We start from the raw sequence: 18,037 nt of genomic DNA on the forward strand, positions 1-18,037 counted from the left end.
GCATCTCCTTTTCTCTGGTTTTCCTTAAGTAAAGCATTTACCTATGGGCTACAGCCTGTTGGTTTGCTGCTACCAGAAATGTTGGAAGTACCTTTGCTTTTACATTCTGTTTTGCATTTTTCTGTTATATTTGTCTCTTGTTTTGTTTCTGGAGAGTATGGACCTTTCTAGTCTGTCCTCTGAAGGAAACATCTCTAAGCCTCTTTAACTTGGTGGTGGAAAATCTTTATTTTTTTTCCTCTGGATAATTCCTGACTGTTTCAGTTGGTTCCTGCACCTCAGAGTGCCTCTGATAAGGTATGGAAGCATGTGCTGGGAATGGATGATGGGACACTGTGGGGATAAAAAAGGAAAGAAAAAGAGGGACAGGAGAAAAGAGCCTCAGGATCTTCTGTACTAATCAGATGGTTAACTCATAGAAGACATTCCAGTGACTCATGCCCTCAGGTCATCCCATTAACCAGAGAAAACCAGCCCATAACATCTTTAGTTTTTCTGTTGCTTCGTTTAGTACTGAAACACCACATTTTACAAGCTAATTATTTGTATATTGTCTTACAGCATGAATTGCATTTAAAAACAGTACCTCACAGTTCAAGCAACGCAATGGTTTGTTTCTTAAGGGCAAAAATGCTGCAGTAAATTGTGAATTATTCAAACAGGACTTATGAAAAAAAAAAGGAAGTGTTTAATAAAGTTTGAAATTAGATTTGAGTCATATTTTTTATGCAATGGTAGCCAATGAACAGAATAAAACAACAAATTACCTATAAATGTAATAAAGCACTTCTGAAAACAACGCTACTTCCTAGATGAATGAAAACAGAAATTGAGATCTCAACCTTTGACGGCTACAGAAAAAGCCGGACTTGAGCAGCAAGCTTGAGTGTGTGTGCTGGGACTGGACCATCAGCACACAGATGATCTGCTGTGAGCAGTTACACGTTTCTGTGCACATAACAAATCACAGCCCTGCTACAGAGGACAACAACTCTTAATTCAAACCACTTACTGGATCTCTTCCTGATTTGTGTGACGTCATGTGGCGGTCGAGCTGCGTTCTGTACGCAAACGTGTAACTGCACAAGGAGCAGCTGAAGTTATCTTCGTTTTTTTCATGGCGGTATTTAATGTGTTCCTTCAGAGAGGTGAAACGCTTGTACCCCCGATCGCAGTATGGGCAGGTGAGCAGCTGGGAAAACGCGTCAGGTGTTCCTGCACAAGAGAGACAATGCATCAGACTTAAACAAACTCGTTCCAAACTAACCACCAGCAACAAACAGGCTTTACATTTACACCTATCACTGTAAGAAAACATGCAGCTGCTGGAAGCTCTATTTGTTTTAGAGAAGGACTAGTGATAATTTAGACTTTTTACGCTGGTATTATGCAACATATCACACTACGGTATGGCTGCCCCAACATACCTTGGAGAGAGTCATTACAATATGCTGATAGGATAAGGGGGAATGGTTTTAAACTGAAAGAGTAGACGGAGACTAGATCTCAAAGAAAAAAAAATTCATGATGAGGGTGGTAAAATACTTCAACACATTGCCTAGAGGGGTGGCAAATGCCCCACTCCTGGAAATATTTAAGACCAGCTTGGAGAGGGTTCTGAGCAGCATGATAAACTTGAAGATATCTCAGCTCATTTCAGGAGGGCTGGACCTAGATGACCTCTTAAGGTCCTGTCCAACCCAAACCATTGTATGATTCACAGATATGTATGTGTTAGTAGGACATACTGTCTGCAGGACAGAAAGTAGAGAGATCAAACTTGAGGCCATATATATGTGTCTAATGTGATCTATGGAATCTATTTTGCTGGCTTTCATAAAGTACTTCTATATTAGTACAGGGAAAAGTGAAACAAGATTGAAGCTAAATATTAATTTCACAAGCCTATTTCAAGAAGTCACCATTTATGAAGTTTTAGCTCCATCCCTTCTTGCCAGCATATGTCTAGACCTCCACAAAGTAACTTATTCTATTCTTGAAAAATTAGTTTTTTAAAGGACCAAAAAAATTTTTCTTTATAAATTGATAAAGGTATGGTCAAATAAACGTAGGGCTTGCTGTATTTAATCAAACCATCAATTTATAGGTGTTATATCCTCCAATGACCATGCTACTCTTCCATGCTTCCAGACAAACACAAAGCAAATGCTGCAATGATGCACCTATGCACTGTGCTGAGAGCATGAGAAAGGTAGAAAGGTTTTACTGATTAACATTTTATGCTCTGACGCACAAGGGGCACATTTGTACATGCTGTCATTTTAAGTTTCAGAACTGTAAGAATTATTAATATTCATAAAATGAACTAGTACTTTAGAAAGTACTTCTGAATTATTTACCTTTATGACCTCTTCCAGCAGTTATCACCATAGATTAATTATATGTTCCATGCAGTAGCAATTCATGCTGTTTGTGTGGAATTTACTAACTTAATTTTTACTGAATGTGCCACTCATCTTGCAACAGTGAAAAGTAATCAGACCACTTTTCCTTATCACTAAAACTCACCACTTTTTCTGTCATATAGGTTCTTTTAGACTTGTTATAGTAACAATCAAAATAACCCCTACCTACAGGGATTTTTTGTTGCTCTATCTATTTCTGCTTTTTCTGTTTTATCTGAGTTGTCCAAAAACAAAGCCATCCCCACATGTGTAGACCAAGCATATTTCCTTTCAATTCTCTTTTTACCATCTATAATTCAACTCATCTGACATAAAGAATACTCCATTTCAGCATGAATACAACTCAGTGAAAATGTCAGAAGCATGTTAACTTTAATTCTATTTCCACTGGAGGAAATGGAGAAATGTAAAGTTACCCGAAGTCACAAAAAAATCTCTAATTCTGCCGCTTCTCTTGTCTGCTTTCCCAGTTTGGAAGCATGCATCTCTACCAAATGTCACTATATTTTTGGCATTTTCTGTTCCAAAATGATTAAAACATTAAACACTATTATTCAGCATTGTGATCTTCACAATACTTCTCAGTGAAGTTACTGGGATAGGTCCAATTTAAATGATTAACACAAATGTGTATTTTTAATGATTACGTGGAAATCATATGGCAAGTCTGTAAAACTAACTTGACAATATGTGCCACTGCAACCACATATTAAAATCTTAAATGAATGAATGCACTTTTTAAAGTCAAATCTACAATAGCATAAAGTCTCTGGAGGAGCAGAACAAAAAGGTTATCTTTACTTCTTTCACTGCTCTCCCTTAGACTTCAGTACAGTACTACAGCTACAATGACATTTATCTGTACAGTTATATTCATTTCTTTAAACAACTAGAACACAACTCCTAACAATTTATGTAGACTATTACTTTTTCTTGAAAAGTCATAAATACTCCAATTGTCACAAGCTATCTAAGCTGAACACTTGAGAAAACACATATAATGCAAAACCAATCTCAACAGCATTCATCTTCAAATATTTCATTATGAAGAAATGAACAAAGTGTTACTTCTCGTCTCACTCAGAACACCTTAAGCATGAAACTTCCTCAGAGGAAAAAAAACTGTATCTACTTAAAAATAATAACAGGTCTTTATTTTTTCACATAAATATCTTTGTATGAACAATGCTTTTTTTCTCTGCTGCTGTCCTTTTCGGCAAAAAACCCCAAAAGCCTGTCATAGACTGGCTACAAAATAAAATAAAATAAAATAAAATAAAATTCTATCTAATAAATCCTTTTAGGAGCTTTGTTTAGAAATATAAAAAAGGAAAGAAACATGTTACAACTCTCCTTAATTTATTCTTATATAAAACTGTACTATTTTCCTATTATTCTATTATATTTATTAAAACTTTTTTCTATTCTTTCATATAATGATGTTGAATGAATTTATGAAAGCTTGAATTTTTCTTTTCAGTGACTTGAGGTTATAATTTAGATACTCATACAACTGAATCCCAGTGCATGTCTTGCTTCACAAAAGCAAGTGGCAATGTTTTTTCCATGATGATCCTATCCAGTTATAATTATTTAGCTAAGGGTTTTTTTCCTCTATAGTTACATGTATATATATGCCTTCTTAAGTACAGCAGAAGTTTTGGGTCAGTGAGCACAACTGATTTCATAAGAACTGAACTGGTGATATATTTACCATTTTCATCCTGACCACTAGCTTCTGGCGTGCCTTGTCTCTGGTCCTCCTCAGGTGCTTCAGGGTAGATAACAGCTGTATCTTCTTGTTTAAGGAATTCTTCAACATTAGGGTCATGGTTTTGCTCATTTTCTGCATCAGAATCACATTCATCTTCTTTTACTAAGTGTGAAAAACAAGGCACAAGATACAAAATTAAAAAGTTTAAAAAGAATGCAAATGAGATTTAGTAACTCACATTGCCAAATCTCCCTCTAACTGAGGATTTAAAAACTATTTACACATACTAGTGCAGGTCAATCCCTTTAAGATGCCATATTATGCCATGTTTTAAAAGATCTGGCAGCATAAAGATATTTAAAAACTTGACTAAACACAGTTTGCCTCTTTAACTCAGTGCATTTTTATCATTTCAGATTTAGTTGTTCTTATCAATTTCGCTAAAAATCTTAAATGCAGCATTAATTATGATTCAGGCCTTGTAGTTAGAAGGCCAGTTTACCATCTTGGCTCCTGTGTTTGCATTTGCTGCTTTCAAGACACAATTTTTTATGTTATTTATAACTGTTCATTAGCACAAACTCAGAAGGTACTTAAACTCAGTAACAAGCTGGCCAGATAAATGCAGCAAACTTGAACTCTGGCTGGCTTGTTCTCTGGCATTGGAAATGGCTACCAAAAAGGCTTCAGATCTAGTTAACAACTTTCAAAATTTTCCTGTTTAAAACTTATGAGATAAACCCAATGAAAAACTGTATTGCAAAATTAGCAAATAATACATTAAATATTTTACTTAATGTTTTTACAATAAATATTTGATCCCAAGTATTTGCCTAAATATATTGTTCATAGAGTTTATTTTTACCATGTCAGAACATTCTGTGAAAGCTCTGCCTGCAGCACCCTAAATCATGACAGATGTTCTCTACTATTAATGTGATGTATATTTTTAATAGGAAAGAGAAATTTTATGATTCATCTCTCAGTGTGAAGTCACATACTCAATTTACAATTTGACACAATCTTTTTATGACACAAGGCAGTCTCTCACATGTAATGCAATGAATAATGCAGCTCTTCATACTCACATGGAGCAAACTGACTTTATAGGAACTGAGAAGAATGTGTGAAACTAGAGTTTAAAACTTATCAATGTTTTGATGTGGGTTTGCTTTTAAATAGAACTTACTCTGATATTATCTACCTATCTAGTAAGGGCATTAAATAAACTCCCCAAGAACTTCTAAAAAGTTGGATGGGATATGTATTAATCTGACAGGCAGAGAAATAGAAAAAATAACAAACCATCTGTTTTCGTTTGAGTCTGAAACTGAAGTACATATTTTATTTTGCCTTCTGTGTAATCAGTACAGGGGAGTTGGTAATAAAACACAGTATTAGCTTAAGTCTATTTCTGTATATTTCTTCATAGTTTAAAACACTACCTGTTGACACCTACGGGTAAGATCATTGCTATTCCTTGTTTTGCCCTTTGGAGATGCAGTGCTGCTGGAGCTGTGTGGTCAGTCCTTGGGAGGGAGGGCTGCTCTGTGTCACTGGTCACCTACACCTCTGGACCCTCGGCACCGAAAGATGCCCAGACTTTTTTCCTCAACTAAAACAGTGTTTACAGTTTAAGACCTCTAGCATACAAAAACAAATTATTTTTATAAACAGAGGTGGGAGAATTCCAAAGATTTCAGAATGACGCTCACCTAACCAAAATTCAATAGTACTTTATGAATAAGGGACTCAGATTAACAAAGAAATACCTGTACATCCAATTTCATTTGTCTGAGCTTCAGGCCCCAGGATTTCCTTTCTTTCTTTTCCAGCTGAAATAGTACATTTCACAAAAAGAATGAATATTTAAAGAAAACCTCACAAAACAACAAAACCCACATGCACACCAAAAACTTAATATACTTGAGCTATTTCTTCAGCAGTGCCTTCCACTTCTGTATTGTTTAGAAGAAGTGCATTTAAACACAATGTTCTTTCAAAAATATGGATGGCACATTATTTCAACAGTGTGTGATCAGCTGAACCACAAAGATATTTCATACTTAAGGAAACCAAACCTTAAAAGGAAGCAATACTAAACACTGACCATTATGTGAAGAGAGGTGAAGACATGGACAGTGCGTTTCACCAGCAAATAGAGAGTCAGCTACTTAAATGACTCCATCTACAAATGCAGCCATCTGATACACTGGAATATTATTTCCAGAAATCAAAGCATCATAAAACAAATGCAGTTATGTTATTTTCTCCAATTAGTGGTTTTCAGAAATGATTGATAATTTGCTGGTAATGTCTGCAAACAGCAACCTAATGTGTTCTCTTTCTGGCAAATCATCTGGAAACCACTTAAGGCTGTGATTGCTTAAACAAAAAAAGGATTTTAAACACATGTTCCCCCTTCAGAACAACTATCAATTTCAAGACTTGGTATAGTCTGCAGAACCAAAGCTGGGGAGCCAACCTGCTGCCCCAGCTCTGCCAGCTCTGCTGAGCTGCAGCCTTCAAGGATGCTGCATGGAAGTTTTAACTCACTACAGATTGTGAGTTCAAATCAATAAACAGCTAAGTTGTTCTTCATTTTGGTTCATTGGTTAGCATGGACTGGGAAGTTCCCACAGGAAAAGCCACTGCTGACATTTCCATCAGTACCTGCCTTATGGCAGAAGTACATAGGAAAGCCATGTACTTCTTGCATGTACATACTCTATGTATGTTGCTTGGTTTGCTTTCTATCAGTACTATGCTATGCTAACAGATGTGAAACTAAAGCATCATTTCATAGTTTCATTATGGAAACCTTGGATGCTTCAGACCTACACTCTAGAAAAAGCCTTCTAGATGATGCAGAAGGTTAGAGCACACAGCTGCTCTGACCTGAAATGGCAACTCTTATACTTCTATTTACCTTACTTCACTCTACTTCAGTGCAGGAAAAAAATCCTTTAGGTTGGCAAGTCAAAAGCCCAGAACATTCCAGCTTTTTAATTACAGGAGAAACCAATTTCTCCTTTATGTGGAAAACAATAAATCCTAGGAGAACTTTTAAGTTCTCAAATAGTACCAGTTCCTCAAAGGAAAAGCTTCTTAATTCTGCCTGCTTTGACCGAAGCGCACAGACCCAAAGTATCTGCAAATAGTGACAATTTAAACACATTTCTTGATTTAAACAAGAAATGTGTTTAAAAGGAAACTGTAACTCTTAAATCTTACCTTTATTTCAACCGAGGTCTAAAAAAAACCTCAAAAACCCCCAACAAAGTCAAACAGCCTGTATTATATAGTTCTGGATAGTGAACTAATTACATTTTTGGCTCATGGTACTAGACTTGGTTCAGAGTTTGTAAGATGGATGATGATTGGACACAATATAAATTTAAACCCAAAATTTAATTTCTTAAAATCAAACATGATATAAACCCACTGTTTTCCTTTAAAGGAGGGGTTTTGATGGTTGTGATTTTTCTCCATTATGAAATAAGATCTACATGAGGGGAGGAATATCAGTAAGTTATTACTTCGGAAATTTAAATTACAGTGTCTCCAGTAAATTCCACTAGCTTCAGTCTTCAGTACAAATAAAAGTTATGCTTCCCAAGGGAATGTCAAGGATTTATGGAATTATAGATTAATCTAGTGAAGTTAAACCCCTTCTCAATTCCAATAATCCTAACCTCTGTTTGATACTGTCTCTTCCCAATAGCTAAAAGCAGGGTATAAGACAGGGAGAAACCCTTTTCCACAGGGAAATGATGTAGGAATAATTAACAGTTTGAAAAACATGAAGTAGATATATATCTTTATAGCTATGTATGGTCCACAAACAAAGGCAACATTCCAACTGTGCCCTCAGAAGCCCAGTTATCACACAGCTGGGAAGCAACAGAATGGGTTGTGGTGATGGGGGAACAGATCTTAAGACACTGTTCTACCAAGCAGAAGTCACAGCTATGAGTTCCAGAGGAAATTCAAGCTACCTGCTAAATGACAGCTTAAATTGAGGTCTCCACAAATAGCATCTAGGTCATGAATATCCATCCTGATATTACAGCTGGACATACCAGATAGCTGTAAAAAAGGTTCTTGGACTTCTACATCTCATCACTGCTTATGAGCTACTGCTTAGAGACACAGTGTGGCTTCCCAGGGTTAAATGTTGATGATTTTCAGATGACAGGGAACAGTGTTAACTAGCAGCAAACATGCCTGACAACTACTGACATTGGCTGACAGTAAAGATCTCTGCACAGCTAAGATAACTGATCAAATTGAAACCACTAGCAAAGTGGAAATTTTAGCTGTAGGCAGAAAGACAAACTTCACTGAAATTTCCACTGCACTCTTTATCTGCACAGAAGGGAATAAATTCCCAAGCCCATCATGGGAGTTTCTAATTTAAATTCTTCAGAGCTAATTTTCTGATACTCATGTAGCAAGCACTATTTACAGTTTACAGTATTGACTGGTTGGTTGCTTTTTGATCAAAAAGATGCCACACAACCCACCAAATGTCTGAACATACTTTTGAGCATATAGGCTCAACCTAAAATTTGAAGACTTAAAGAATTTTTGAGTTCCAGAAAGAGCTTAAACATAAAACATAACCCTCTCATTTTTGAAGGCTAATTCAAAGTCTGAATTAAAAAAAAAAAAAAAAATAATCAGTTTTTCAAAGATATCGTAGCTCCAGTCCCGAGGCCTCTAGGTTTGCTAAATACTTACATTATTTATATACTTACAATGCTTTTTTAAGAGCATTAATACAGTAAGTTTAACTCCTGCCTTGTTTTTGTTTTTTTTTTTTTTTTTTTTTTTTTTTTCTTTTAATTGTAGCATAGGTTTTACTTCTAACTAGAGCAAAGAAAAGTCATATTAGGGAATCATTGCACACATGAATGCTGGCACACTGTCAACAGCTCGTACAGGATACACGTGGTTCACTTTTTTAAACCCATAGGACTGTTTCAGTTAAACCTCTTGAGAAACACACCTTATATTTAAAACACCTGTTCCTAGGGTCTTTTAGAAATTCAGTTAGAATGACTGGAAACGGAAGGAAACTAATCTGATAAAGAAATGTTATGTGTGTTGTTTCTATTCTTGGCAATTCATGAACAGAATAAATATGCAAAAAACTCATTCTGTCAAGTTCAGCTAAACCCAGAACTACTGAGTAGTTTACTAATGAAACAAACTTACTGAAACTGCTATTGAGTATATTTTTCTAACGATAATCACCAGTCTTGAAGATGGTTGCACACCATCTATCCCAGTACATCTCCCTGTATGAGAGAGATCACGTATTCAGTACCTCTCCATATTTCTGACACGCAACCAAGACTGATGATGTGATTTTTAGCTCATACCTTTACTTCTAGGAAAGCTATCAAAAGGGTAAACAGTATTCTACCCTAGCAAATCAAAGCTTCATAAAATCTAACGCAGCCTTAACTTTTCTCATATAGTCATTGCCAAAAATTTAAACTATTTAAAACCCCTAATTATCAAATTAAAAAACCCTTGCAGACTGCTACAAAAGAGGCTCCAGAATACATAATTTTTACAGAGGAAATTTGTGGTTGTTGAGCAAGCCTGTATGGCAATTGATTAATCTCCTGTCTGGCTACCAATGAAATTCTGTTTTCATTAGCAAACTTTAAAACAGAGAAACATTGCCTACATTGCAAACCTACAACCATAGTAGAATTCAAAATTAAAGAGAATTTAGAATTTTAGCAAACAAATTTTTAAAGGTTAAAAATTGTACATTTGACATATGGAGTCAAAAAAGATGCCATCACATGTCTAGAGCTCTGAAAACCCCCAGAAAGTTGCCCGAGATGCTGTGTGATGGGTACACCTCCAGAAAACATCCAGTCCAAGAGGTCTTGCTCCCAAATGTCTGGGAGCCAGTGCTCTTCTTCCTTCCCCTCTTCAGGTTTCGTACACCTATGCTTGAAGGGTTCAAGCCTACACAGAGCCCACTTTAATGTAACCACAATTTCTGATAGACACAGCCTGCAGAAGAACTAGGACATTACAGGAAAACAAAGAAAATTACCTACCTAATAATTTAGCTCCAAAATACTCATTTCCCAGCACAGCATACCTTGGCAATAGCAGCTATGTAAAAACAGGCTGAGCTGATGCTATTCTTTGAACTCTCAGCTGCCCTCTCTCAGCTGGACTGCAGTTAGGGACCATAGGACTGCTTTCCATTTATTTAGATGCAAGGTCATGCACTGTGTATTAAACCACCAGTGTCAAAAGGTGGATGCTAGGAATTGTGGCTGGAGTTCAGATACAAACAAGGATATGCTGGAAAACATTCTGTATCTTTCAGGGCATTAAGGCCAAATTCCACAATAAATTCCACCAATTTATGCATTTATCCCAATTTGGCTCAAAAGTAAGCATGCTGTGTGATATTATGAAACTCAATATCTGATTCCACAGTAAAAGAATGCCCATTTCCTGTCTATTTAAAGTTTTCAGCTTCTAAACCTGATGCATAATATGTGTGACATTTATTTCCATCCAGTGTTCTCAAAATAATGATTCATTATGACTTATATGGCCAGTTCTAAAACTAATAATCTAAAATTATTTTTCCTGCCCGTGTTTTACAAGGAAAAAGAGAGAAATTAACATCTGATTTTTTTTTTCTCATGTTTTTTGTTTACTGCTTACTCCCCAAGGTGAGCCAATCCTGAACCTTACAAGGAGCTCTGGCAGAGACCTGCCAGGCAAAGACTTGAAAAAACCAAGATCTAGTAACTAGTCTGTAATCAGCCTTTGGAGTGCTGCATCTACAGACTGTAAGCTCCTGTTAAACAATGCCAATGGAATTAATCCACCTCTGAATCCGCTTCAAATAATAAATTAAGAACATGAAGTAGGGTATAACTTCTTTTTTGATTGTAAATATTACATGTTATTTCAGTAATAAAGGAACCAAAGAAAGTTCTATTGAATCTTCATTTTAGAAACCTTTCTTTACATACCTTCATCTTCCCAGCAACTGTTTGTACTCCCTTCTCTTTCACTGTTTTCTGGTAATACTATATGGTCCGTTGGCAAGTCATCTTCTGGCACACTAGCATCACAGTCTGCTGCATCTGTTACACTTTCCTCTTCCACTATATGCAATTTATCTTCATCATCTGAATCTGAGTTTGCTTCTACCACATTGTTGTAATTGGTGACTGTGGAGAGACAAAAACAAAATACTGATCAATGATATACTCTTAACTGACTGCATGGAGGTCCAAAGCTTTCAGTACTCTGGCCAGGTGATCCACATGGGGCATCTCTGTGGGGTCACATTATTAATTGCACACAAGGAGCACCTGACAGCTCCTGGGCTCCTACCACCTCTCACTGTGCACACCCACCATCAGGCTGCACAAGAGAAGGCAGCAGCAAACTCCAGCAAGAGAATTCCAACTGGACCACTCCAAAGTCGATGCCAGCATTGCCATATGTCTCATTTATGATTATTGGCACGGAAGACCCCGTGGCCACAGGTGGAGCACCCTTCAGAGAAGGCAGCCCAGCTGTTCTTGGGGTCCCATGAAGTCAGCCCCTTCCTGCAGGCACACACTCTGTGCTCCCCCAGCCCAGCTTCCTACTGCCTCCTCCTGTAACCAATGGCACCCCATGCTCTGGCTCTGGGAATTGTGAAGAAACAAGTGGGAACAATAATGAGATTGAATTCAGAATGGCTTAAGTGCTCCTGATCCAAGCTAAAACGCTCTTGCAGTTACACCCAATAAAGACTCAGCAGGATGAATGTGAAAGGAAAAATCATGGAGACCATTTAGGGAATCTCACATAACATTTGCCCAGTTACCCTGAAAAGGTAATAACTCCACTTTCTTAGCCCAGAGAACATATTGAAGAGTCTTTGGACAAATGATTACATGACAATATATATGTTTCTGTCATATGGGAGCAGATCATTATTAAAATAGTCTTCATTTGTAAGCATAAAAGATCAGATACAGTCATTTCAACTTAAAATGTAAGGAACTGTAAGTAAACTATATTAAGAAAAAATTACTTTCACAATCTTTTTAAATGTGTTGTTACTCACACTGAAGTCAAACTATGAAATGGAACTACACAGGTATAATTTCTTCACTGCCATATTTGAACTTCTTACTAAAATGCTTCAAAACACAGTCTAAGAAAGAGCATAAATTTACACATGGATAAACCAACAAGACTTGGCTGCAGCACTCCTTCAGTGATTATCAGAATTATACCTGGGAGGCACATAATGGTGGTACTTTATGATACCTGCATCCTGTCACTGTTAGTTCACAAGAAGCCAGACTGATTCTTTCATGTGAAATACTGCCTATTAGGGTAGATAAATAGCAAACCGGACTCCTGCTCTTCTAAAGTTAGCTCTTTTATTATTTTTTTTTTTTAAGCAGATATTTCAGTCATTTAAAAATGCATGTAACCAGGAAAAGTGACTAAAATTATGAACAGATAGGCTACTGTTTCATTTCCTTCCAATTCAGGAGAAAAATGTCTCATTTATAAAACATGCATGAGAATGACAAAAGAGCCTTTTGAATTTAAAACAATCATTCAATGTTTCCACATTTTACGCAGTGCTATTTGAAAAATGTAGTAACTCCCCACTACTCATGGTATTGACATCTAAAACAGCAAATTTAGGAAAATTGCCTAAAAACTAGTATCTGGTCCATTTCAATTGATAAATTGATATTCACTTAATATCCTGTAACTGATTTTGCAAAGTAAAATAACTACTGCAAGTGATGCTATAATACTGCGTGATACTGAAGACATACAAATACAGAAGACATATTCTGCCACCAAATCAGAAGAGATTTATGAATTTATTCTCCTGAGAAATGGTAAACGCAACTTTAAAGAAGTGTGAGAACAGGCATAAAACAAGAGGAAGTAGAAAATAATTCTAGCCTTTTCTCTTGATTGAGTTTTACTCTGAGGCTTAGATGCAGAGGATTATTAATATAAAATAGCAATGTATTTACATTTGCCACACATAAAAGAGATTGTTAAGAGGGGGGAATCATAATTTAAAGGGATAAGTTCAGATGTAGATAAGGAATACTTGATTTTTTTTAAAAAAAATTCCTGTTCAGCTTAGGAAATTAAGTGGCATTCCTTATAATAAACTTAGTCTGGTTTTATGGAAAATAAAACCATAATCAAACAGTTTTTCTTTAAGGATTAGACTTATAGAGAAAAAAAATTTCTTCTTTCATCATCAAATATATGATATAATCTATTCATTATGCCTTTCTTCACCTTGAAACATTTCCATACATTCTCACTATACTCAAGTGCCAATTCTGAAAATGTTAAAAACTCCTCCTGTCTCACAAAAAGCAAGGAACAAAAAAATGCTCTTCAGGATTTCAGTTTCTTCCATTAAAAGTCAGTTGTCAACAAGGCAAGACAATAAAGCAAGCAAGAAATCTGGCTCTAACATTCCCATTTTCCTCTCCCCAAAATGCTTTGGGAAAAATAAATCTGCCAAAGCTGCATCTAAAAGGTCTCAGCACATTTGGGCTGGCCAGGCAACCCACCACCAAAGACAGGAAAAAGTCAAGCACTTAAAAGGACAGAACCACTTATATACCTACATATAATTTTAACTAAATGATTACATGCTGCTTTCCTTCTGTGTGATCCTTGTCTCATCTACTGCAGTGATCGCAAATATGAAGGGCATGCTCAGTTTTATGGAGTGAACTGAGAATTTGTAGCATTCTGCCTCATTTGTTTAGATTGCAAAGTGATTGCTCATACTTCTTATTCCCTTCAGCCAGCAGTGTTCCCAAAGCTTCCCTCATAGGATGTTAGCCAGAATGGGATTCCATATTATATATTATAATGTATGGCATATGCTTATATGCAATATGTTGTAACTATATGTTGTATAATTATATGTTTATATATTTTGCATTCTATATAATTTCCTTATATGGTGTTCAGCAGGAATGCTTCAAAACATATAATTAACTGAACTGTAGTAGGGTGATGTTATCCCCATTTTGCAGATTAGAACTTCACTGCTTAAAACCCAGCAAAGTCTTCTGGCAATCCTGGCATTGCCACGTCAGTGCAGGGCACTTCAGGCTGTGCTTTTCAGAGGACTTTGCATTTATACAGCATTTTACACATTCAAAGCACACTTGTGTTCATTCCAAATGCAGCTGTGCCCAGAGCCCAGGTACCTTGGTCTGTGTGCCACAGCAACTAGAAACACAGAGATCACTTCCAAATAAGTGACCTCCCAGAATCGCATAAAACCTCTTTCAAAATGAGAAAGCAAAATCTAGTCTTTCTGTGGAGCTTTCAAACACCCTGGAGAGAGTGCTTTTGATTCCTGCAGCCCTCTACTTAAATGACTACGTTTTCCAGCAATTAAGGCAAGGGTTCTGGAGGCAACAGCTTCCTTTAATAAACACCCCTAATTCATTCTCTGGGCAGCATTCCTTCTGTGAAAAAATTATGTGATCACTTAATTAAAGATCTTATCGTTATGCATTCATGCAAGGGACAAATTAAAACAGTTTGAACAATCTTCATTTCAACATTTTCCAACTTTTTTTGAATGCTCAGCTTTCAAAGTCAAGTGTTTGATTTAATAGACTGTATTAGCATTCTTTAATGGAAACCATGGTAAAAAACATAATCAAACCCTGTAATTTACTGTATTTTTAGCTAATTAAAATTAAAATCAAAATCCCATTACATACTGATACCTTCATGGCCACAAATCTTAGCTTTAGCAATGCAGATTTGTTCCCGGTGCCCCACAGGACTAATGGGTGGCAGTAGGAAGCTGCTGCCTCCCATTTGCTCAGACAGGTTTTAGCTCCATGTTTCACAGGAACTACGGCATCTGGCATTCAATGCAGAGGTAATCATCCTCCCCCCCCTCCTTTTGGCAGTTCAGTCTTAGAGCCAAATTTAGACCTTTCCCTATCTGTACATAATTTTGTGTATTTTCTCCACATGTCCTTGATGTTTCCTCAGAACAGTCACTACTGAAAGAAGACAACAAGCTCACAAGCCTTGCTCAATGTCTGGCGCCACAATACCTGCTGAAGTTGGGAGGAATAAATTTTATTAAACCTTTTTGGATAAAAATTGAAGCATACTCAATACAAAAGCAGTATGTAGAGGCAACCGCTTACAATCTCTGAAAGAAATTCAATTGACTATCCATAAATGATGATTTCAAGGGGCTTCTAATTTGGCAAAATATTCCATGCAGAAAATAAACATACATAAAACCTTGCCTGGAACAGTTACGGCTTCCCAGTAAAGGCGCTACAAGTATTTCAGACTTCAGTACTACTTACTTTCAGCTAATGTAATTTAAAAGTAGTGACTAACTAAATAAAATAATTCAGCCTGTATCACAGAAATCTGGCACCAACAGCAGTCAATATCTCCATGATGAGACAGCGCTCTGTGAAAAGCAAGCCAATTAGAGAGGTTACATCACCCTCGGCCACCGGCTCCAGAGACGGCCATCAGCCGCAGGGGACAAGAGCAGACCACTGAAGGGTGTCTTATCTTGAGCTGTAAAAGCTACAGATCACAAACCATGGCTGTAATCCACTGAACACAGGTCACCAGACCAGCACATATGATGTATGACACACACACGGGCCTATTCTGTTTAATATACAGTATGACACCTTAGCAAAATATTACATTATTAAAGTTTAATTATTAATTTCAGCTGTACTTTCAAAGATTAATAGAAAGCTTCAACAAACATATTAAAATTAGACTGAAGACTAAATATTTATTCAATAAAACCAATTTTTATATCATTGCTATATGACATCTGAAATAATTATGAAGTAGTAATTAAAAATATATTTTATGAACCATAATTACTTTTTCTCCTCTTGCTCACTTTCTTGATACAGTATCCTGGTTCTTAAAGAACAAATGACTATCTGTAGTTGAAACTTTCTTTGCTCTAAGAACAAATGATTGCAAAATGAACCCCAGAAAATAAGCTTCGCTTTCTGGATTTTTACAGTCCTAAATGCAAAGCAGATGTATGATGCTGCATAATTCTAATTAAAAAAGAAATATGCTCAGATGGAAGCAGTGATTAAAGAGCTAACACAGACATACATATTATTTTTCTGGTTGAATACAGGTGGGAAACTATGATACATATGTCTAATCAAATCAAACATGATATTTGAAAGGAAAAAAAAATGCTAGTTGCTGATTTAAAACCAGTAAACCCAGGAAATTCAAGGTGAACACTAATATTGTGATGATGAAAGACTATAGGATTCATTGTTTCTATAACATAATGGGTGAGTCCCCAAAAAGACAATTATTATTGCTGCCACCTGTGTGACAATAGAAGGGAAGCTTCTTAAACAGCCATCAGTGGTTACCTGCTCACCACTCCCCCATCCAGACCTCCCCTCAGAATCATCAGATGACATGAAAGATGACATTCCCAACACAAAGAATGACACAATCAAGTTGATGCCACTCAACAAGATAAAAACATACATGGTGGAATGTGCACCAAAATAATTTGATATCAGGTGGCCAGAGGACAGAACTGTACTGGAACGAGGACAGAATTCCACAGAACTAAGGCAAAGTACCTAACACTGGGATCTGGAAGGCTGCTTTGAACCTGCTAAAACCTTTTGTTCAATACTTGACAACGGTCACTGTCTTTTATGTAGCATTTGGTCCAGCATTCTTACCAGCTACCTTTTGAACACCTCTCCATACTTAATCCAAAAATCCTACCTATTTCCACTGAACAAAAAACTTTTTAGGAATTTGTGAGTTAACACAAACACTGTTGAAATTCTAAGATGTTGGAACACATAACCAACACATCTAAGTTGTGTGAGCTCAGCATCTCAACACTGAACTGGCGGAGGATGTAGAACAGCTGTGAGAGATTCTGATCTTTTAGAAATCATACTTCTAAAAGCACTTCCAGAAAAAAAACAAACCTGTGAATGCTCATGCATGAATATTCCTAGAAAGAAAGGTTTGATTCTACAAACTGGAACAACTCCTGTGCTCTCTGAAGTTCATTCCTGGTTCATGGAATTCTGCTCTGACAGCCTACAATCATCTCTTGGAAACCATTTACTCTCTGTCAGCCTACTTTGAAATCTGCTCCTATATATTATTTAGCTCTAGTGCAATATTTAAGTAAAATACATTGTGAAGTCTGAAACCTAGTCATTTAGCATTCAGTATTTTATACTTAGATTTTGGGGTATACTATTAATTTTCTTACTACTTCTGAATGAAATGCCATACTTTCAAGTGACAAGCTGCCCAGTGTCTTTAGTAAAGCTAGACCTTTACGTTATTTTTATATTTTTTCTCTCAGTTCAATACAAACACTCGACATGCAATAATACATACAGAACCATGCTACCATATGAAGCAGAAACATAAGACAGAGCTTAAGAAAAAAGAAGGCATATGCTCATGCTTCTACTAAAACTCTCTGCCTGGAGTTTTCTGGGTTCTGGAATTCCTAAATGACTTGTGTTTCCTTCATCCCTAAGAACTTCATTTTCTGTGAATTTGTCTGCTTACTTCTTGAATTCATGAAGAGTTTGGCATCCACATTAGTCTGAGGCAAGGAGTTTCACAGCTCTGTGTTGTGGGCAGAGTGAGTTTCTTCTGCTGATTTTGAACCTGCTCTGCACAACCAGTGGGTGTCCATGGAATTGCCCTCCTTGTGTGCTCTATGTTGTCCATGATTTTATACACGTCAATTGTGCTGCCCTCCCCTACAATGCAAAGGGTATTTGTTGGCTTCTTGCTCATACAAAAGATTTTC

At 36.6% G+C, this 18,037-nt stretch overlaps 1 protein-coding gene across 3 annotated transcripts in view; it reads right to left on the minus strand.

Moving 5' to 3' along the window:
* ZEB1 (zinc finger E-box binding homeobox 1) overlaps nucleotides 1–18,037 on the minus strand; it is a 120,916-nt gene that overhangs the window by 11,177 nt on the left and 91,702 nt on the right. For 2 of the 3 annotated variants that reach the window (XM_083859125.1, XM_083859127.1), the window contains exons 2-5: nucleotides 11,166–11,366; nucleotides 5,913–5,975; nucleotides 4,141–4,302; nucleotides 1,013–1,215 (exon numbers count right to left, since the gene is read on the minus strand). In XM_083859125.1, coding sequence (XP_083715251.1) covers nucleotides 1,013–1,215; nucleotides 4,141–4,302; nucleotides 5,913–5,975; nucleotides 11,166–11,366 — 629 coding nt within the window. The remainder of the gene's footprint in view (nucleotides 1–1,012; nucleotides 1,216–4,140; nucleotides 4,303–5,912; nucleotides 5,976–11,165; nucleotides 11,367–18,037) is intronic. The other variant, XM_083859126.1, reaches the window with a different exon arrangement.

The sequence above is a fragment of the Zosterops lateralis genome, assembly GCF_965231275.1.
Source record: "Zosterops lateralis genome assembly, chromosome: 1".
NCBI classification, from domain to species: Eukaryota; Metazoa; Chordata; class Aves; order Passeriformes; family Zosteropidae; genus Zosterops; species Zosterops lateralis.